The 22,342-nt window shown below is 46.4% G+C and overlaps 1 protein-coding gene across 2 annotated transcripts in view; it reads left to right on the top strand.

Annotated features, from left to right (window-relative positions):
- Nucleotides 1-22,342, top strand: part of FSHR (follicle stimulating hormone receptor) — a 95,615-nt gene that overhangs the window by 29,888 nt on the left and 43,385 nt on the right. For both annotated transcript variants that reach the window (XR_008329765.1, XM_053383571.1), the window contains exons 2-4: nt 3,717-3,788; nt 16,300-16,374; nt 20,160-20,234. Coding sequence is in view for 1 of the 2 variants with exons in the window: in XM_053383571.1 (XP_053239546.1) it covers nt 3,717-3,788; nt 16,300-16,374; nt 20,160-20,234 (222 nt within the window). In the remaining variant the exon portion in view is untranslated. The remainder of the gene's footprint in view (nt 1-3,716; nt 3,789-16,299; nt 16,375-20,159; nt 20,235-22,342) is intronic.

Raw genomic sequence — 22,342 nt, 5'->3', positions numbered from 1 at the left:
ATGATGTCTCTCTCCCCCTTCCCAGAATGAGGGAACCTGTCATAGGGGGTGCCAGGTTGTGCCCCTTGTGCCCTTTTGAAAATCTGTGCCAGGGCCAGGGCTACCCTGTCCTTTCTCACACTACGCCCCTGGGTAGTTGCATGGATTGGTATTTTTAAATATATATATATATTTAACACAGAAGTATATGCACTGATCTGATATACATTCCCCCGATCTGACATTTATAGGATATATGACACGCTAGTGCCAGCTGCAGCCATCAGAGATCATTCTCCAGGCTACCGTGAGGCCAGTTCTAGAGAATGTGGCTCAGAGAGTGCAGGCATGAACTGTAATGCGGCAATGTTATGCCATTGCTCGCATCACCAAGTCGAAGATCCAGGTCTACAGCCGACGCAGATTTAATTTGGTAAGGGCTGGAGAAGAAAGAGAAAAGGGTGATTTTGGAACAACGTTGGAAGGACAGGTTGATTCAAAATTGTTATTACGAAAGAAATCTGTGCTCCGAGGAGATAAAAAGTGGAGATTCATCTCTTGGGCAAGGCTGCTGAGGCAAAAAAAAGACAAGAAAAAACCCTCCAGTAATTCAAGAAACAATTAGCTGTCACTTCTCAGAGGTAGCAGACTGTGAAAAGTAGTTAGATGGTGATATAATCTTTGTATTATGACTGGCTTTGGAAGAAAATTCTCATGGCGGGGGAGGTGAATCTAGAGTCAATCCTGCGTGAGGCCATTTTTGATTATACGGCCATATTTAGTTGGCAGAATCAGGTGATGGATAGCGACTGGGGGAGAAATGCAGTCCTGTCGGCTTTTCCATGTGAACACACCTGTCCTGGCCCTCACTATGCCTGAAGCACTCAACCTCAAAATTTAATGCACAAATCAGATTGGTACCTAGGTAAGGCACAGCAGGTATGTAAGAGACTAAGTGCAAACTAAGGCATTGATCCCACACACTAAGGCATTGATCCCACACACTAAGGCATTGATCCCACACACTAAGGCATTGATCCCACAAGTACACTGGTCCCTGCCTTTTCCTTTTGAAAGACGGAGTGGGAACAGCAGTTGCTGTTGTTGTTGTCGTCGTCGTCATTATTCATACCCTGCCCATCTGGCTGGGTTTCCCCAGCCCCTCTGGGTGGCTTCCAACAAAATATTAAAATACAATAGTCCTTCAGATATTAAAAGCTTCCCTAAACAGGGCTGCCTTCAGATGTCTCCTAAAAGTCTGGTAGTTGTTTTTTCCTTTGACATCTGATGGGAGGGTGTTCCACGGGGCAGGTGCCACTACTGAGAAGGCCCTCTGCCTGTTTCCCTGTAACTTCACTTCTCTCAGTGAGGGAACCGCCAGAAGGCCCTCGGTACTGGACGCTCCTTCAGGTATACTGGACTGAGGCCATTTAGGGCTTTAAAGGTCAGCACCAACACCTTGAATTGTGCCTGGAAATGTACTGGGAGCTAATGTAGGTCTTTCAAGGCCGGTGTTTTGCGGTCTAGGCGGCCGCTCCCAGTCACCAGTCTAGCTGCCGCATTCTGGAATAGTTGTAGTTCCCTGGTCACCTTCAAAGGTAGCCCCACGTAGAGCGCATTGCAGTAGTCCAAGCGGGAGATAACCAGAGCATGCACCACTCTGGCGAGACAGTCTGTGGGCAGGGAGGGTCTCAGCCTGCGTACCAGATGGAGCTGGTAGACAGCTGCCCTGGACACAGTTAGTGGCCAGCGTCTCAGGATTGGACAAGCAAAAGGACACTTCTTTGAGTAGGTTGGGCTTGTGATGTCTGTTTCCACCAGCGCTAACATCTCCATGTCCATGTCCTTGCATGTGGGGTTGGAGCAAGCTCAGTGTCCAATTTACCCTCAGTTTGCCTCCTGAAGAGGCTGTTCATTGGTAGGAGGAGATGCTGGAGGTTTCTCCACAGCAAGAGGTGTCTGATCAGGGTGCCCAGTTCCATAGGGGCATAACACTCCCCTGTCAACCTGCTTGGCCCCTCTCCTGGACCCAGATCTCCAGTCTTTGGGCTTCTGACTTCCTCCCCAGGCTCAGACACTTATTGGGGTCTTGGCTTCACTTCTCCCTTCCCACAAGAACACTCTCTGGTGTCATCTACATCCAGCTCCTTGAACTCCACAAGGATCCAACCGTCCCTTCCATGGCACCTCCATGAGACTCAGGGCTCTTCCTGAAACAATATGAGAACTGAAATGCAGCTATCCTAGAAAGCTGCCTTCTGGCAAATCACACCATTGGCCCATTTAGCTCATCAAGGTCTGCACTGATTGGCAGCCACTCTCCAAGAAGAAGAAGAAGAAGAGTTTGGATTTGATTTCCCGCTTTATCACTACCCAAAGGAGTCTCAAAGTGGCTAACATTCTCCTTTCCCTTTCTCCCCCACAACAAACACTCTGTGAGGTGAGTGGGGCTGAGAGACTTCAGAGAAGTGTGACTGGCCCAAGGTCACCCAGCAGCTGCATGTGGAGGAGCGGGGAAGCGAACCCAGTTCACCAGATTATGAGTCCACCACTCTTAACCACTACACCATGCTGGCTCTCCAAGGTTTCAGACAAGGGACCTGTCCTGTGTGCTGGGGACAGGGATAGGGGAATCCACCTATTTCACTTTCTCATTTTTCCAATCTTCAGCTGTCCATCAGTCCTTATGCATTGGTCTGGAAAGCGGGAGCAGAGAATTAAGTCCTCATGAAAACCCATCAGCATCTTAATGTGACTTTCTCCTAATTTTTAATTTTTGTATACAGTTTTGCCTTTTCGCAAAGCAGTCTTCCCTAATATAATCCATATGGTGTTATTTCCCCCAGTATATAGGCACATCTATGCACACTATAAATCGTATGAAGTTTCGTACACATTGGTCGACTGGAGAAGTGCTCTGCAAAATTCAAAAAAAAATGTGAATTTTGATTGGTGGCTGTGTTTCATTCCACATAGTCATACCTCTTGTTACTTTTGCTTTGGTTAATTTAAATCTTTTCAGGTTGCGTCCCATGGCAACATGGAAGGCAACCCAGAAAGCGTTACCTCCGGATTTTGCCGCTTGCGCATGTGCTCAAAATGACGTCACGCGCATGTGCAGAAGCGGCGAATCATGGCCCGCGCATGCGCGGGTTGCCTTCCGCTCATGTTGCGAACGGGGCTCCAAAATGGATCGCATTCGCAACCAGAGGTACCACTGTACTGTGTATTATTTTGGAGAGTGTGGATTAGGTAAAGTCTCCTTCGAATGCAAATTGAAGAGAATTTGTCTCCCATTCCTGGCCTTGCCTTGTGCTCATCCAGCATTACATCAGCTACATCACTCTGGGATCATGTTTTGCCAACCATATATTCTGTTAGGGGTGTGTGAGAGAAAAACAGAATAAAATAAGTGAATCACAGACAGAATATATATATTTCAACTAGTATATATTTCAAATAATATGTGTGTGTGTGTGTGTGTGTGTGTGTGTGTGTGTGTGTGTGTGTATTTCAACTAGTCATCTATTAGAATAAAAGCTCATGCTGAAGTAATTTTGGGGGGAAAGGGGGGGGGATGTGAAAGTTGGCATCGAAATGTGTTCCTATGAAGTTTAACATTGTCTTGTCATGGAATTTTAATTCTCTTTGTCCAAAACGTGAACTGTACTAATTACTTATCAAGCTATGCTTAATACATAAATATGTTTTGTGTCCCCCCCCCCTTGTATTTTCAGGGTATTTTTCCTCACCAAAATAAGAATCATACCGAAAGGAGCTTTCTTGGGACTCAATGAAGTTGAAAAAATGTATGTACCTCCATATTCACTCATTACATTTGTAGAATGATTTAGAAGGCTATTTTTGGTTTGGGGTTGTTTTCCCCCTCTCTTCCCTAGACCTGCACTGTGCTTTAGTTAAGCTATCAGCTCACCACTCCCATAGGAGCCTCCTCTCCATTCACTTAAGGACTGGGGGGGGGGGGCTGAAGGAGAGTTCGCAAAGCCAATCTTCCAAAGCGGCGTTGCCACAATTACATCTGCGCATCCTTATGAAATAGGTTTTTCAATAGGGAGTTGATTGGTGGGCACTTAAGAAACAAACAGAATAAGAGATCACAAGAGAAGAGCGGAATCTGTAAGGCGACTTAAGGGCTGCTTCTCTTCATGTGGGTGGCACTATGGTCTAAACCACTGAGCCTCTTGGGTTTGCCGATCAGAAGGTCAGCAGTTCAAATCCGCATGAGGGAGTGAGCTCCCGTCGCTCTGTCCCAGCTCCTGCCAACCTAGCAGTTCTAGGGCACCCAAAGTAGTTGCACTGGGAGGTTTTAAATAGGGACTCACCGATCCAACTGTCCATTGTGAAGGGTCCAGGGCAGGCGGTGTTAGGATATTTCCGTTCCACCTTAAAAGGGGGGCAGGCTGTTGTGTGTCACAAGCCTGCGCACTTCCCGCTCACAGGAAGCTTCTGTCTTGTATATAGCTTTCGTTTTCACTCTGTTGCCCCGACGTGAAGGCAGGCGGTCATGTTTTTCCTTTGTTCTGACCAACGCTGAATAAATCTGTAAAATATGCTCTCCTGGGTGAATCTTTTGTTGCGGAGTCTGCTGCAAGGGCGTGCACGAGTCCTGGAATGTAGACAGCTATTTCTGAGGTTCTTGTCGCTAATTGACTGATACTGTTTCCACGGGAGACCGGGAGATGACGTGGAGGCATGATGGCCTTTGTCTCCCTGGCAGTATCCCAAAAGGCGGTGCATAGACTGACAGCTGTCTTAAGCATCTGCTGACGCTGAACCTGCACTCCTTCATTCATTCAGGGGTGGTGTGTCCCATTTTGCCCCCCTCATTGCCGCCCCACTGCTGGCACCATGCCTCTCTCACCTGCCTTGCATGGCGGTTACTTAGAACTAGTTACTGAGAACTTCAGGAGGTTGAGTGGTCTTGCACCCAGGTTTCCTATAGGCATCTGGTGGCTCTTGTGAGAACAGGATGCTAGACTAGATGGGCCACTGGACTGATCTAGCAGGCCTCACTCTGTGTCCTTGGCAAAGACTGGTACTAGTTCAGTTGTGGAGGTTGGGCCATGAGGGTGAACTTGCCTCTGCCCCACCAGCCTGACTTCTTATTTACAAGGAGTCTAGGGGAGAGCACTGGCCTGTCAGCTTCTTGCTAAGTCTCCGTGGTTGCCTTTGTAGGAACCCCTCACAGATGAGGTTGGGGACAAAACTAGGATCAGTTGACTTTACCTGCCACTGGCAATTGGCTGGAATAATAATAATAATAATAATAATAATAATAATAATAATAATAATGTATTATTTATACCCCGCCACTCTGGGCAGCTCCCAACAGAAAATTTAAAACATGATAAAACATCAAACTTCCCTAAACAGGGCTACCTTCAGATGGTTGTTTCTTTTCTTGACATCTGATGGGAGGGCGTTCCACAGGGTGGGCGTCACAACCGAGAAGGCCCTCTGCCTGGTTCCCTGTAACCTCACTTCTCACAGTGAGGGAACCACCAGAAGGCCCTCGGAGCTGGACCTCAGTGTCCGGGCTGAGAGATGGGGGTGGAGACACTCCTTCAAGTATACTGGGCCAAGGCCATTTAGGGCTTTAAAGGTCAGCACCAACACTTTGAATTTTGCTTGGAAACGTACTGGGAGCCACTGTAGGTCTTTCAGGACCAGTGTTATGTGGTCCCAGCGGCCACTCCCAGTCACCAGTCTAGCTGCCGCATTCTGGATTAGTTGCAGTTTCATTCAAAGGTAGCCGCACGTAGAGCGCATTGCAGTAGTCCAAGTGGGAGATAACTAGAGCATGCACCACTCTGGCGAGACAGTCTGCGGGCAGATAGGATCTCAGCCAGAGTTCCAGATGAAGCTGGTAAACAGCTGCCCTGGACACAGAATTGACCTGCTCCTCCATGGACAGCTCTGAGTCCAAAATGTAGCTCAGTAATAGAGTACCTGTATTGCATGCAGAACTTCTCCAGCATCTCCAGGTAAGACTAAGAGAGGACAGAGTCTGAAATCCTGGAGAGACACTGCCAGTTAGTGTAGATTGCACTGAACTAGGTGGACCAAAGGCAGCTTACTATGTTCCTGCCATTAGTCTCCACGCTGCAAGTCATCCTTGTGGGCCAATACTGGCTTGTTCATTTTTGCTGCAAAGCCCTTGCCTCCCAGCAGGGCTAATGGAAGCATGAAGATGACTGCTGAGCCCACCTGTAAACTATTTCTATTGTTGTTCGTTACCTGCAGAAACCATATGTCTGCCTTGTATAAAGTGCGAAAAGGGGGATGTTGACGAGGAAGGAAGCTTGTGACAAAACTGACAAATACTGTTAGCAAAAGAGCAGCCGGGAGGTGGGGGGGGGGAGAAGAAACACAATGCTAAGCAGGGGAAGTGGCTTTCATTTGAAAATATAGCAATGTGCTGTGGAAACTCTGTGGGGAAACAGTTTAAAGTGCGGCAGCAATGAAAATAGGGGGTTGATGAATATGCAAACGAGACCAATCAGCATCGGCGGCGTCTGCAGATGAGAAGCAGCAATGAAATGTGAAATGGCTCACAAATCAAAAATATAACCCATAAAACATTCATTGGAAATATTCATGATAATGTAGGGGCACCAACTATATAATCAAGTGATATATTTGCATATAAAAAAGGAGACCCCCTTGTATGAGATTCTTCCACCTGCCTCCCCCCGCCCCGCAATATCATACACACACACACAAAAACCAAGATTAAAGTCAACGGTAGGCTATTTAAAGGAAATGGCTATTAGAAATGTGATGCCTCCATGTGGTAAAATGTATTTTTCCTAGAGTATACAAATTAGATACTTCAATACACATGCGGCGCACTGTGTTAGCACGAAGCTAGCGGGGAAAGAAATTCCCACAATGGATATCTTCGCTGCAGAAGTTTAGTGAATTAAAAATTTCATGTCTGTGAGAAGGGAATGGATGACTTCAAACAGGCTCTCGAGGACCCATCTGCAGGGCCTATCGACTGAAGAGAGAGCTTAATGGAAAAACGTCATTGTGCTGAATTTTGTAGGGGGAGAGAAAAACAACTTTTCCACAGAGGGGAAAGCTTTTGCATTGGTAAGAGTTTCGAGCCTATCATCCCACAGGGTGTGGATCTGCATAAATGTAACGAGATCTGCACCGGGGTGTTCAGATACGGTTAAAGCTTGTGAATAACTAAGCCACCGCACATTGGTATGCGAGGTGCAGATCGCAGACACTTTCAGACTGTCGCTGTTTAGCAGGTGGAATTCAGTCACATACCAGATAATTCAGGTGGTGCAATTAAAGTGGATTTGGCACTCTCGTGCAGTCAAGATGCTCCCCTTTCTCCCTCCCCTAGGGAAAAAAAGAACCAGGCTTTCTGCAGTAGGGAAAATGATGGAGAAATGTGAGCTATCTGTTCTAAATTTAGGTGGAAGGAAAATTGCCACGTCTCAGGGCTTGACCTAAAGTTCCAGGCATTGAGACCCTTTCTCCAGGGAAGGGGGTGAAACATGAATGGGGAACCAGTTGGTTGCCTTCCATATGTTGCTGGAGTCCAATTTCCAACATTCCTGGACCTTCGCCATGCTGCCTGAGACTGATAGGATTTGGGGGTCTAAGAACAGTTTCTCCAGACCAGGGTAAAGGGGCCAAAACCAAGGGGTTGGACTCATTTCTCCAGTTCTTGGTCAGAGATTTTGCTGTAAGCTTTGCTTCCATCAGGCACCAGAGGTGCTAGACACAGCCAGCTTTTCCTCTAGATAGATGCCCAGACCTTGAACCTAGGATCTCCTTGAGGGACAGCACCCATCCAGCAAACCTGAGGAATCTGTCACTTTTGCAGAGCCTTCAGGCCTTGATATTTGAGCTGCAAGGTTAGTGGCTTCCATAACAGTTGACTGGGCTCCTAGGTGCCATTTCTATTTGGCTATCTTCCACCACCCCGATATAGAAGGACGTTGCTTCTAATTCCTAGTTGCTCAATAGCCAGTCTCTTGGAGACAGAAAGATGATCTCATTGCAGATGCACAGCTATGCGCTTAGTTAAGGGATGGGGAATCCATGGTCCTCCAGCTGTTCCTTGGACTATCAGCTCCCTTCAGCATCAGGCACCATGGCCAATGGTTAGGGATGATAGGGTTTGTACTCCAACATCTGGAGGGCCACTGGTTCCCCCTCTCTGTCTTTGTCTAGTAGGGCTAGCACTCCAACTGTTCTGGGATAGGCCAGTCAGGTCTGTGTCCTCCAATCACATTATCACTGGCTGCAAGCAGGAATGCTAGAGGATTCCGTCGCAAATGGAAACAGGAGCAGAAATTGCTGTAATTCTCATGCACATCCAAGGTCAGGAGTGGAAAGCACACAAATGAATAGGAGTGGTGTTCACTATCATAGGTATTTTAGTATGCACACATCACGTAAATAGATATGTTGTTTCCCACAATGTTTTTGGCATTTCCCATCCGTTGTGCTGAAATTAATTATGTAATGAATTGCATAATAAATTCAATTTGCCTTGGCCATAGCAGATAGCAAAACGAATGGTGTAGGTTGTAGCAAAATATGAGCCGAAGCAGCACTGATTGTAACAAATGTAGGGTAGAATGGAAATTGCTTTTGCCCCCCTAGACCCATCCAGACTACAATAGAGATTTGACTCAACTGATCAAAAAACTTTGCTACATCATCTGGACGTTGAAACATGGAGCCTAATCTGTCATCTAGCGAGTTTCACGGCGGTAGATTCCTGCAAAAATTGCTGACCCTGCCAAGGAAAACTTGGCCATGGAAGAAAGGTGGCCTGTTGTCTTTTGTGGGAGCGCAGCTGGCACAGCTTTGCCGTAATGAAGCCAAATTTTGGCAATGCAAGGCCTTGTATGTGACTTCTGAAATCCACAATGGTCCAATAGCATCGCTTAGGTGTCTTATTTGTTTCTTTTCTCCCATCCCTCTTCTGGCTTGCAAGTGGAACACCTGGCAGCTTGCTTTCTCTTGCCAAGGCCTATCAGTAGGAGAGACCTTGACTATTGCGATACCCTTACAGCTCCTTGAAGAAGTAATAATTTTTAAAAATGGAGCTGATCATTTGTTATTCCTGCCAATAACTCACAGCTGCTATCAAAGAGCAAAGCTTTCGCTTGGCTTGTTTTAAAACTTTTTGAATGAAGAGACCAAGAGCGGTGCTCTGTAAAAATGGAGCTTATACATTCTTGGATCATGGTCTCCGCTTCCTTGAGGTAAGATCCCAAAGTGGGTTAAAGAAATATAAAAGTACAATTTTTACAATCCAAAGAATAAGGTGGGTCCTAAAATCACTCTCTCAGCATCAAAGGCCAGGTAAAGAGGAGTGTTTTCAGCATACAGTGGAGGCTACATAAAGATAATGAAGTCACATTGTTTTAATTACCTTACATATTGAACATGACAGGAAGTGTTGCTCTTCAGCAACACGGAGGCATGAGATGAAGTCGGCAGTGATGTAGTTTGCAAGGTATCAAAGGAGAGAGAGCACAGTAATCCCCTGAGTTTATCAAAATGATACCTAAATACATCCTCTGTATAGTGTCACGTATATAAAGGTCAGTGTTGTTCATTGCAATTCCGTTTCTGGCAAGGGATAACACACAGCAACAAGAAATATGGACACACTTTGTCCATAACAAGCTTTCAGAGAACTGTTCAAATTTTGAAGGCTGTATCTACAATCTAGTGTTCTGCCAAAGATTATGGATTGTAGCCAAACTTAGTCAGAATAAAGGTAAAGGTACCCCTGACCTTTAGGTCCAGTCGCGGACAACTCTGGGGTTGTGTGCTCATCTCACTCCATAGGCCGAGGGAGCCGGCATTTGTCCGCAGACAGCTTCTGGGTCATGTGGCCAGTATGACAAAGGCGCTTCTGGCAAACCAGAGCGGCGCATGGAAATGCCATTTACCTTCCCGCCAGAGCGGTACCTATCTAACTACTTGCACTTGACGTGCTTTTGAACTGCTAGGTGGTCAGAAGCTGGGACCGAACAACGGGAGCTCACCCCGTCACAGGGATTCGAACCGCCAACCTTCTGATTGGCAAGCCCTAGGCTCTGTGGTTTAGACCACAGCACCACCCGCATCCTTCTCCTAGTCAGAATAGACTGATTGAAATTAATGTAGTTGCATCCATTGCTTTCAGTGGGTCATCTCTTGAGTATGGCTTAGTTGGATACAACCTTCCTACTTTTTACAGACCATTCTCTATCAATTGATGAGGAAAGCAGGTAGGAGAGCAACACCGATGGGCTTGTTCACCCCTAGAACAAGACCCACCTCTTCTAGTTTCGATGTTATTATGTATGATGATTGCATAGGAATGTAATGTGGTGGACAGTCAGACACCATGGGAGCAAGGGCTGAGCCCAGTACTGTAGTGGCAAATTCAGAAGTTCAGGGGCCCTTTGTGATAGCCACAGCCACAACCCCTCTCAGCTCTGCCCCTTCTAATAATTATAATTAGGGATGTATTACAACCTTCAATGCAGATCTCCACTTTGATGCCTTTCAGCAAGATCTATGATTTTCCAGTCATGCACATGGACAAATAATTTGGAGTGCACCAATATCCTATTTTGGAGTGACTTAAGTTGTGTTTTCCTTGGAGTTCCATCCTTGGAGTTCCATGATCACAGAACATGCCCGCTATTCCCTTGAAACTGAAACACCTTGTGTCTTCAGTTTTCTTAAATGCAGTGGCTGAAAAGCTCCCCTTTCCTGCTGATTTGGTGCTGAAGCCAGGGACCCTGCTGAAGATATAATAGCAGGTATTTTACTACCTCCGACCCCAGACCACTACACCACTGGCTGAACCAGTCCTCTGCTTTTGTGTCTGAGCCACAAGGGCAGGGTTTCCTCACTTCTCAGCTGTGTCTCTGCTTTGCAGTCCCAAATGACCTGCCCCCCAAAAAACTCTATGGGAGCCAACCAACACCAGCACTGGGGAGGAGTGGGATCCTGCAGCCCTCCAGATGTTGGACTCTGGCTCTTGATGGGTCTTGTAGCACAACAGCATTTGGAGGGTTACAAATTCCCTGCCCTTCATCTGCAAAATGGACACCCCAAAATAGATGCAGCTGGCTTCTCTTTAAATGGAGGTCATTGATTCCAGCTATAGTAGTCTACCCTTGGATGCAGAGAAACAGCAGGATTCGAAGAATTTGCTTCTTAGAAGCATTCAGGAAACTCATAATGTAGACAACCATCTACATGCTGCTAGATCAGGCTTCCTCAAACTCAGCACTCCAGATGTTTTGAGACTACAATTCCCATCATCCCTGACCACTGGTCCTGCTAGCTAGGGATCATGGGAGTTGTAGGCCAAAAAAAACTTCTGGAGGGCCGAGTTTGAGGAAGCCTGTGCTAAATGATGGTTATGGTGATGATTTTGTGCAACTGTTTTACAGTCGTGTTCACGTCTGCAGGCAAATTATTAGGTTGCCCTCTCCTTTATTCCTGGCTATTTTTGATCTGCCATGGCCTTTTAACAAAATCCATAGTATTGGTTCTGAAGCTGACCTTGTCTAATCATATTGATTGTGACCAGCTGAAGGCTAATTGGGAGACCAGTTGCTATGGCAATGCTTGGGTCACGCACCGAAAGAGACAATGCGGGGTATCTATGGAGGGTGGATGAAAAAAATGCTGAGCTTTTGGAAACTAACAGATAACGCATTACGATCAAGTCTGGAGGGATGCAATGGTCAATGGGGCATATTTTTATTTTCTCCCTTGCTGCCTCCACCACCCCAATTATTTTCCTTTCATTTTTCAAGTTCTTTAAATGATCTACATCTTCTGAACCAGTGAATGTAACATCATCAACAACAACAACAACACCTTAGCCACAAGACGGGGTCTTTTTGGGAGGAGGTGTTAAGCATGAAGTTGCTGCACATTCTGATTCAGCTGGCAAAAGGCAGGACTGCCACAAATTCTAAGTTTGGTGTGGGAGGTTGCTATAAATTAGTTTGTTAAGTGGCAAATGAGATTCGGCAACCCCTCCACCTCCCTTTTACCAGTCTGTGAGCCTGACAGCTGCCCTTCCTCCCCACTGAAGTGCAAAGGGTTGCAAACAACTCATAGCTTCCGATCGCTTCTGCAGTTTGGATTTGTCGGATGGCATCTTCCATCGAAGTGACTGGGCCTGATTTTCTAATGTGGATTTCAGTGGCAGCCTCCCTAATTTGGATCAGGACCATTGCAAAGGGTTAAAGCAAGAGTACAGAATGTCATTGGCTCCACAAGCCAAGATTCTTACCAGAATCTAGAGACATGGGCCAAATTTGATGGGTAGTTGGGGCTGCACACGTACCTGCTGCCCCTCAATGACATTGTGTGATTGGGCGCTTTGAAGTTCTGAAGTTGTGGCTTCAAATTTAAGCATGTTGGTGTCTCTCTGGTCCCTTTCACCATGGATGTTGGCTTATTATAAGGTTGTATGCTCTGTGTTATTTTATTAATACTGTTGCTAAGGGTTTGTCATAGCCTTTGGCTAGAAGGATAAACTTATGACCTTCGAACTATATATCGCTTAACTATGATAGTCTCCAAACCTTTAGCTAGATGCTAAGGATAGGAACAGCCACACCTCTTGGTTGGAGGCAGTGCTTACCTACTCAGTGCCGATGTATACAGGCCTCGGTCCTGTATACCTGAAGGAGCGTCTCCACACCCATCATCCAGCCCCAACACTGAGCTCCAGCGCTGAGGGCCTTCTGGCGGTTCCCTCGCTGCGAGAAGTGAGGTTACAGGGAACCAGGCAGAGGGCCTTCTCGGTAGTGGCGTCCACCCTGTGGAACGCCCTCCCAGCAGATGTCAAAGAGAAAAACAACTATTTTACTTTTAAAAGGCAACTGAAGGTGGCCCTGTTTAGGGAAGTTTTTAATGTCTGACGCTATATTGTTTTTAATATTCGGTTGGAAGCTGCCCAGAGCGGCTGGGGAAACCCAGCCAGATGAGCGGGGTATAAATAATAAATAATAATTATTATTATTGAGGGAGGGAAGGGAGAAGACTGGAGAAATCAAGGAAAGGAAAGCTGTGCAGGACTAGGAAAGATGGAGAGAAGGGTATGCTGACACCGTGTGCCAAGAGAAGCAGCAGGGACCCTAAGAAAAGAGGGGTGGAAAGGGGAGCAGGCCATGGAAATGCATTGCTTCTGAAAGCCTGTTGTTGGTAATAGCAGGATAGCAGAGCACTGTTGCGCTGATGTCCTGCCTGTGGTCTTACCACTGGCATCTGGTTGGCCACTGTGAGAATTTGATGCTGGACTAGATGGGTCTCTTCTTGTGTGTTCAGACCCAGAAACCTCCCCCCTAAATAAATTCACACTTGACTCAAATTTTGGTTTTGGTTTTTGGCAGAATGTAGGCCACAACTTTGTTGATTACAGAAAGTGACTGGTTGCATAGGCTCTGGTTCGACTAGCTCCCTGCAGGTAGTGCTGACCCAGGGCACCAGCATAGGTCAGCCAAGGGTGAACACCCGGATAAGCGGAAAGCCAGGAACGGGCTATCTCCATCACCCAAATGTCCCCCTGGACTCAGGCATGGGCACAACCCCCTCCCAAGGGTTGACCAAATGATCGAGTCCCTGGATTCCTTTAACGGAATACCCTTCACATAGGGATGGCAAGAGCGTTCTCCCATCCCTATCACCAGAACCAGAGCCTATCCGGAACCTTACAAGTTGTGGCGATTTGCTACGCAGCAAGCGAAACCCAAATGGCAACAGCCAATCAGCCAAGTGGGGAAAATTCCTGCCATGCCCCTGTCCCAACGACAAACACATGGCGGCATAGCAAGGTCAAGTGCAAAGCCCTAAAAATAAGGAGAGGTGGGCGGGTGTTCCGAAAGAGGAAGCTCTGGGTCACGTGCATGGGCATAAATAGGTCCCTCAAACTATTTGGACTGCTTCCCATTGGCCAGATTGTACCCAGCTTCGAGGGACCTACCAATCAGGTGTTGTGGCTGACCAATTGTACCCACCCACAACACAGGGTGTCAGTTGTCCAGGTCTCACCGCAATACGTGCCCTCTTTAAGGGAGGACCCGATTTATCATTTTAGAAGATTAAGCCTTGGAGCAATGATGGGGCTCTACCACAAAACTGTGACAGCTGAAAGAGTGTTACTTTTCTTGGCAAAGAATTTGAGCTAGTGGGGTGGAGGATTTTGATCTGAGAGCACGCAGAGTACTACTCATGTTTAAACCAAGCCCCACGTTGCAAAGCCTTCTAGAAACCACATCCCACCCTGCTCTCCCCGTGCAACGCTCTTTTCCTTCCTCCCTCGCTCCTGCTAGATAAAGATGATAATTACTTCAAACCTAGCATAGCTTGAAATAATAAATGATCCCTTTAAGAGGGGTTTGTATTCAAGGAAGCAAGAGCTGCTTCCACTTGCTTAGCTTGGGTGAATTGCGGGAGACAGATCATAAACATAAAAGACACATTTTTAGTTTTATTTTATCGTAGCTAGACTGTGTGTGCGCGCGCGCGTTTGTGTGTTTAAGTTTTGTTTAATTTACCATTCGAGGTTTACTTTAAAAAAACGAAACAAAAAAACCTTGATATATACTGTGTCGCTGTAAAAGCACCTGCTGTTACCCGTTTCATCATAATGTGTAATGTAGTGGAATTAGCAATAGAACTTTCACTTAATCGCATTTCTTGACATGAGTGGGGAATTTAAACATGAGGTTGTTAATGTTGGGTCGTGAGTTGTTTTGCATTTTCCATTCACCATTGATGTGGTTTATAAGGTTAATTGAGATATGTGTCTCTGCCTCACAGCACCTTGGGGTGGGGGTAGGACCCAACACAGTGATGGAGGGTGGCTTTCTTCTCCTTCTGAAGCCCAGCTTCAGAGCTCTTTGACAAGGAGGGAAGAGCTGTAGCTCAGTGGCTGAACATCTGTTTTGCCTGTTGAAGATCATAGGGCCAATTCTCATCTCCAAGTAGGGTTGGGAGAGAACCCTGCCTGAAACCAATCAGCATAGACCATACTGAGCTAGGTGCTCCATTGATCTGAGTCAGTATAAGGCAACTTCCTTTGACAGAATGCCCCATGGGAAGGATCGGTGCTGCCATGGGCCATTTTGACAGTATTGTCGGTGCTCAGTGAAGAAGAAGAAGAAGAAGAAGAAGAAGAAGAAGAAGAAGAAGAAGAAGAAGAAGAAGAAGAAGAAGAAGACATGCTAGAACTTCTTCTCCCTGAAATTTTTTCCAAACTTTGGGAAAGGTTTTCTCCCCATCCCTTGAATGTGCCAGAAACTTCAGCCCAGCACTACTATTCAGTTAATATGTTGTTATAGGATTTGGGGGAATGGGGTTGGTTGGTTTGGATACCATCTTTGGGTCCCCTCTAGGGCTGTGGTTTTATAAGATGGGGTTCTTCAGTAGAAGTGATGAAGCGGTTAAACCAGTCTCTTTGTTAAATTAATGGCCCTAGCCAAGCTGTTAAGCTCTCTTCTTACATGACTAAAGAGTTGGCCACGTTGTCATAGAAACAACTAGCTAATGCTATTTCTAGAAGGAAGCAGCAGGCCCTCTCCTGGCTGACTCTCTCTTCTGGCGTGGTCCAAATGGGATATTGCTTTTGAATGCATAACAAATGCCCTGCAAGTAGTAAATAATCACAACAAAGAGATTCATTTTCCTGATGTGCTCATTTTTCAAGTATCTATCTATCTATCATCTGTCTGTCTGTCTGTCTGTCTGTCTGTCTGTCTGTCTGTCTGTCTGTCTATTGCATTTGTATCTTGCTCCTCAGCCACAAAGACTCCCAGAGTAACTTACATGCAATAAATTAAAATAAGGCAGTCCCTACCTGACACAAAAGAGAGAAAAGGAGGGGGAAAACAAACTTGGCCACCAGTTCGTAAAGTCAAATAGTGGTTCTTAGAATATCCTCAGTTTTCAGTAGGGGGGGCAGCAAAAAATGTGATACTCCACCTTCACTTGACTGGTGCATTCTATCCTGCAAACTCCTAGAGATGTTTGCTACGCTATCTGAGGTACTGGAGTACTTTCCCTTCCCCCCCCCCCCACACACACATCCATCCTCTATTCCTGCAACAGGTTCTTACAAATATTCTTTTCTTTTAAGCTAGCTTTGTGTTTCAATGGGTTGTAGTCCAGGATTTATGGATCCTTTGGTGCCGGCAAACGTTTTAAGTTATTCCCTTCATTTTTCACGTACATTTGTAATGTTGACGCTTCTGATAAATAGCGAGGCCACCATGGCTGATGTTTCCTTTTTCTTGACAGAGAAATCTCTCAGAACGATGCCTTGGGAACTATAGAATCGAACGTGTTCGCCAACCTTCCAAAACTCTATGAAATGTAAGTCAATAAACGGAATTGGAGGGCTGGGGCATTCCAAGATACTGGTGGACTAACTGTAAAATGCAACATGGTGGTTCCATGGGGACAAAATAGATCTAGGACTAGTTTTTCTCTGTGTGTCTTTCTTTCCTTCTGCAGTCTTCAGGCTCATCCTACTAGACGTCAATGGTGATTGTGCTCAATGTACTGTGTGAATTGGCTATTGCAGGGTTGCCAAAATTTTTAGGCTCATGAGCACATTTGATTTTTTTCTGTAGGTACCAGACCTTTTGGTCACTTCCCTCACCCTCTCCCCTGGATCAGACACACTTCCAAGAGACAGAAATAATGTGTCTGGTGACTGGGAGTGGCTGCTAAGACCATATTACACCAGTCCTGAAAGATCTATATTGGCTACCAGTACATTTCCAAGCAAAATTCAAAGTGTTGGTGCTGACCATTAAAGCCCCAAACGGCCTAAGTCCAGCATACCTGAAGGAGCATCTCCACCCCCACCGTTCATCCCAGACACTGAGGTCCAGCACCGAGGGCCTTCTGGCAGTTCCCTCCCTGTGAGAAGCGAAGTTACAGGGAACCTGATAGAGGGCCTTTTTGGTAATTGCACTTGCCCTGTAGAACACCTTCCCATCAGATGTCAAGGGAATAAGCAACTATCTGACTTTTAGAAGACATCTGAAGGCAGCCCTGTTTAGGGGAGTTTTTAATGTTTGATGTTTTGTTGTGTTTTTAATATTCTGTTGGGAGCCGCCCAGAGTGGCTGGGGAAACCCAGCCAGATGGGCAGGGGTATAAATAATATATTATTATTATTATTATTATTATTATTATTATTATTATTATTACATACACACACGTTGCTTTTCCAAGGAATCTAGGTAAAACTAAGATCCTGTAAAGCACATAGAGGTGAAAGAGGAAGTGGGGCAGAGTGTCACTCTTCCAACTTCCTTCTTTGGCTCTATTTGCATTTCAAGGGAGAAGGAGATAACCACCCTCTGTAACTCGTAACAACGAGGGCTGTGAGAGGGGATGCTTCTGCCATCCCATAATGGAGACTGAGGACCGAAGGAAGAGAAGTGAACAGGTCCTGGCCCTCCAAGTGTCCCTATTTTCCAGGGACGGTCCGGGATGTACCGAAGTTGTCCTGGTTTCTGATTTGATCCCAGAATGTCCTGCTTTTCCTTAGGACATCCCTATTCTCCTTGGAGAAATGTTGGAGGGTATGCTTCACTACTCTGGCAATTGTGGGTCTTGCATGTGGTAAGCCCCCTGCTTACAGGTGCCTGACCACACACCGGGCTTGATTGGTTTTTCATTTTATTTACTTCAAACATTCCTTGGCAGCCTTTTAGGGCAAAGCCCTCTCAAAGCAGCTTCCATTTTAAAAAGAGAGGATAAAACGTAATTCCCATAAAATGCAATTAAAGTTAAAGCAGCAGTTAAGACATTTCGGAAGCCAGCACCACACTCATACAAAATGTATTTAAATTGCTTTTTTTTTAAAAAAAAAGCACTTTGAAAATGGACAGTTTAAAACCAGCAGCGATATAAAACATTTAAAAGTTCTGCATCTTAATTAAAAGGAGCTCAGAACATACGGGTTTGTTGCCATATGTCCAGATTTTCCCGGACATTTTTTCCGATTTCCTTCCCAGACATTGCTTCCGACTGGTATGTCCAGGAAATTCAGGGCGTATGGCAACCCTAAGCAAAAGGCTTTATTGTACACCATTCAAGGTTGCAGTCCATGCAGTTAGATAAAAGCACTCAAGGGGAGCGTAGAGCCTGTCTGGTGAGGGGTGTGGCCTTTGGAGGGGAAAGCTTCACGTGTCAAGTTTGCAGGGGGCCACCACTAAAAAGGCCCTTTCTCTTTTTGTTGTCTGCAGTAGTAGTAGTAGTAGTAGTTGCTGTTGTTGGTTGGTTGGTTGGTTGATTGATTGATTGATTTTCTATACCGCCCTATACCAGAAGGTCTCAGGGCGGTTCACATAAAATATCAAATACATAAAATCAAAACAAAACCAACAACCCATTTTTTTAAAAAAAACCCAAAGTTGACAATTGAGGGCAGTAGCACCTGAAGCAGGGCCACTGATGGCAATCTAAAATAATGAACATGCCCATGTGAAAGATGACCCCAATTTAATTAGGCACATGTATTGAATGAAATGATTGGAGTGGAGTGAGAGTTTGCTAAGGAAATGCTAACACCTGTAGCAATTGGGTCATCTGGACCAGCCCGAAACCCAAATTCACCAGAATCAGAGGTGGTAGCAGTCAAGTGATAAGCTGCTTCCATTGAGAGCTACTGTGTTAATCAGCCTCTGCCCATGACAGCTGAACAGTGACAAACTGCTTATATCACATCACAAACGCATTTGTGTAAATGTAATGGTGGGCTCACTGGAAGGACAGATCCTGAAGCTGAAGCTCCAATACTTTGGCCACCTCATGAGAAGAGAAGACTCCCTGGAAAAGACCCTGATGTTGGGAAAGATGGAGGGCACAAGGAGAAGGGGACGACAGAGGACGAGATGGTTGGACAGTGTTCTCGAAGCTACCAGCATGAGTTTGACCAAACTGCGGTAGGCAGTGGAAGACAGGAGTGCCTGGCGTGCTCTGGTCCATGGGGTCACGAAGAGTCGGACACGACTAAACGACTAAACAAGTGGTGGGCAGGGCAGGAAGAGAGATATTTGTGGAGAGGGTAAATGCACTGTCTTGCACTGTCAGGTTAGTGGTTCTCTGGACTAGAAGGAGTCAGCGGCGTAGCGTGGGTTGTCAGCACCTGGGGCAAGGCAAGTAATTTGCGCCCCCTAACCCGTAGATTTGCGCCCCCTAACCCTACAAATCTATGCCTATGAATGATGGTCCCTCTCTCTCTCTCTCTTTCTCATATTCCATTTGATTCCCATTTCCGCCGATCGATCCCCGAAGCTCTCACCCAGCGAAATTCATGCGTAATTACGCTTCGCCATCCCTAATCCTGCCGCTTCCACCGGGAAATCATGACGGTGCGTTTCTCCTCTCCAAACTTTCCCCGGCCCTTTGCTGGCCGGCGCAGCCCTTTTGGCTACGAGCTCCCCTCCTTCTCTGCCCGCTTCCGACCCCACCTCCCCGTTCAGCCTCCCTACCTCCTGAAAAAAGGCGCCGGCGCCGAGCAGGACACCCCCGCGGCCATCGGAGAGAGGCGGGGCCGAGGGAGGCAAGCCAATGGGCGAGGCGGGGGTAGGTGGCCACGGGGGCGGGCGCTGCTGCAGTCCTCGGGTGGGCAAGGTAGGAGCAGGCGGAGGCTGGCCGGCCGCTCTGACAATAGGGGCGGGCCGAGGGCACGACGCGGCTGGGCCCTCTGGACTCGCGCCTCCCCCAGATGTTGCGCCCGGTGCGGCCGGCACCCCTGGCACCCCCCACGCTACGCCACTGGAAGGAGTAACTCATATGTCCATCTGCAAGCATGGGAATTGGTACCAAGAATCTAAAGAACAAGAAAAACTTTTAGCTGAAGAGGTATATTGGGTGATATCCACTCACAGCAGACCACTTGCGCAGCAGCCATTCCGCAAAGAGGAGTCTCATTCTTAGCACGGCGCATCAACCAGACCCAATAGATAAAGTGCACTTGTGAATGAAGTTGCTTAACCCCAGTTGCGCTGACCTTACATTGGGTCTCACCCATACTGCTTTGCAGATCATGTTGCTTTCCACAGCCAAATTTCATACTGTGGAAAAACGAGACAATTCAAATTATAACTGATGTTTTTCTTTTTTTCTTCCCCCCCACAGAAGAATCGAGAAAGCAAACCATCTGGTGTATATTGATAGATATGCCTTCCAAAATCTTCCCAGTCTCAGATATTTGTGAGTATTCCTGACATTGCGGCTGTATTTCCTGGGAAATTGTCCTTTTGCAGAGACTTTTTCTTGCCTTATTCCTGTTCTGAAGTGCTGAATCAAGGTGCCACATGAGAACTGGATTGGCAGCTACAGTGGTACCTCGGGTTAAGTACTTAATTCATTCCGGAGGTCCGTTCTTAACCTAAAACTGTTCTTAACCTGAGGTACCACTTTAGCTAATGGGGCCTCCAGCTGCTGACGCACCGCTGGAGCACGATTTCTGTTCTCATCCTGAAGCAAAGTTCTTAACCCGAGGTAATATTTCTGGGTTAGCGGAGTCTGTAACCTGAAGCGTATGTAACCTGAGGTACCACTGTATTGGGCAAAGGATAAAATGGTCCTAATAATCTAGATTGGAGCTTTCCAAACTTTTCATGTTGGCGACACACTTTTTTAGACATGCATCATTTCACGACACAGCAATTCAATTTTAGTAGCGAACCGGAGGTTAAACTAACTCCTTTCCAGCCCTAGAAGGAGCGTTCACACCACACACCTACACACTGCAGCCAACACACTAGTGTGTCATGACACACAGTTTGGAAAACTTTGATCTAAATTGTCCAAGCAAGTGATGTTTTCCCTTCTTACTTACTCAACGCTTTTTCTCTCCTGACTTCACAATGAGCATTTAAACTTCACATGGAAAGCCATGAGCTGCGGTTCCCATTTATATGCAGCGCTGGGTGATGAGATGCCTTTTAATAAGAAAGCATCTGATTGTCAAGTTTAATTCCACATCTGTTTGAATGGCACCCTTCACAATGGATGCAGGTCTCCCGATATGCTTGCCACATCCGCTCCCATGGGGTTTCCATCATAATTCGTGGATAATTAATCCTACCCTCTGTACAAAGTACCCTCCAAAAATAGTCAAGCTGCTGTTAGCATCTGACCTGAATCTGACTGATAATATCTCTTCGGTCGTAAGTAAAGAGAGGAAATATAATGAAATCCAGCGGACTCTATTAAAATGGAAAGGGCGGCTTTGGGGCTTTGTAGACCACACTCCCCCCTCCTTGCCCCCCACACCATCGCAGTTTTTATTCTTAGCCCTGATTCAGCACAGCTGGTATGATACAAATTTCCTACATGGGAGACTCCTTGCTGCAGAGGAGAAAGTCTGGCTATATGAGAAAACCCTAATTATGTGCCCCACAGTTTCTTCATTGTTGTTGTTGTTGTTATTATTATTATTATTATTATTATTATTATTATTATTATTATTTATACCCCACCCATCTGGCTGAGTTTCCCTAGCCACTCTGGGTGGCTCCCAATTGAGTGTTAAAAACAATACGGCATTAAATATTAAAAACTTCCCTAAACAAGGCTGCCTTCAGATGTCTAATGGACAATAAGCACATGGACACGAGTATTTTGGTTTTGGGGTTCGAATAGGCCACGAATTTATTGGTTAAAGATGTGAGCGGTTTGGCTTCGGCATTGAGTGAAGCCAGACTGTATCTTGACTCCCACCCACCTGCAGGGAGTCCAACTAAGGGTAAACCACCAATAGGGGGAGCCCTATGGCTTACATCCAATAGGGGCACTCCGAGGGGTCCCCGGTGGGGTTGTGACTGTTGATTCAAGCCAGTAAAGGCAGAGGAATTGGCCACCCTCCAGGTGCCCGGCTTGAATCCTTGTTGACCTCCCTGTCTGCGACTCCCGGCAAGATCAAGGCGAGGTCTTTATCGGCGATCCTTCTCAACGTGAAGAAGAACACACCACTTCACCCCTCCCATTGCCAGGGAGGGGAAAGAGACAGACAGAAATGTATCTACATGCCTTTATTCCTGTCTTTCCAGCAGTACAGAGAAACGTGTCTGTACTCTCTCATTACCAACAGCAGAGAGAGAATAACTCCACCCATGTACTTCCAGTACAGGGTCATGTGACACTCTGAGCTAACATCCGGTGCTCAGTGCACAGAATAGACTGTCCCTTGTTCCCACGGTACAGTCCCATAACATTCACATCCTGTTTTGCATTCCAGCCACCTGGAGCTCGCTTCTGCATTGCTCCTTTTTCGTAACAGTGACATGGCCCTAGCCCATGTCTGGACATCGGAA

The sequence above is a fragment of the Podarcis raffonei genome, chromosome 3 (genome assembly GCF_027172205.1).
Source record: "Podarcis raffonei isolate rPodRaf1 chromosome 3, rPodRaf1.pri, whole genome shotgun sequence".
Classification (NCBI taxonomy): Eukaryota; Metazoa; Chordata; class Lepidosauria; order Squamata; family Lacertidae; genus Podarcis; species Podarcis raffonei.
The sequence above is the reverse complement of the archived record's forward strand: the minus strand, read 5'-3'. Positions and strand labels throughout refer to the sequence as shown.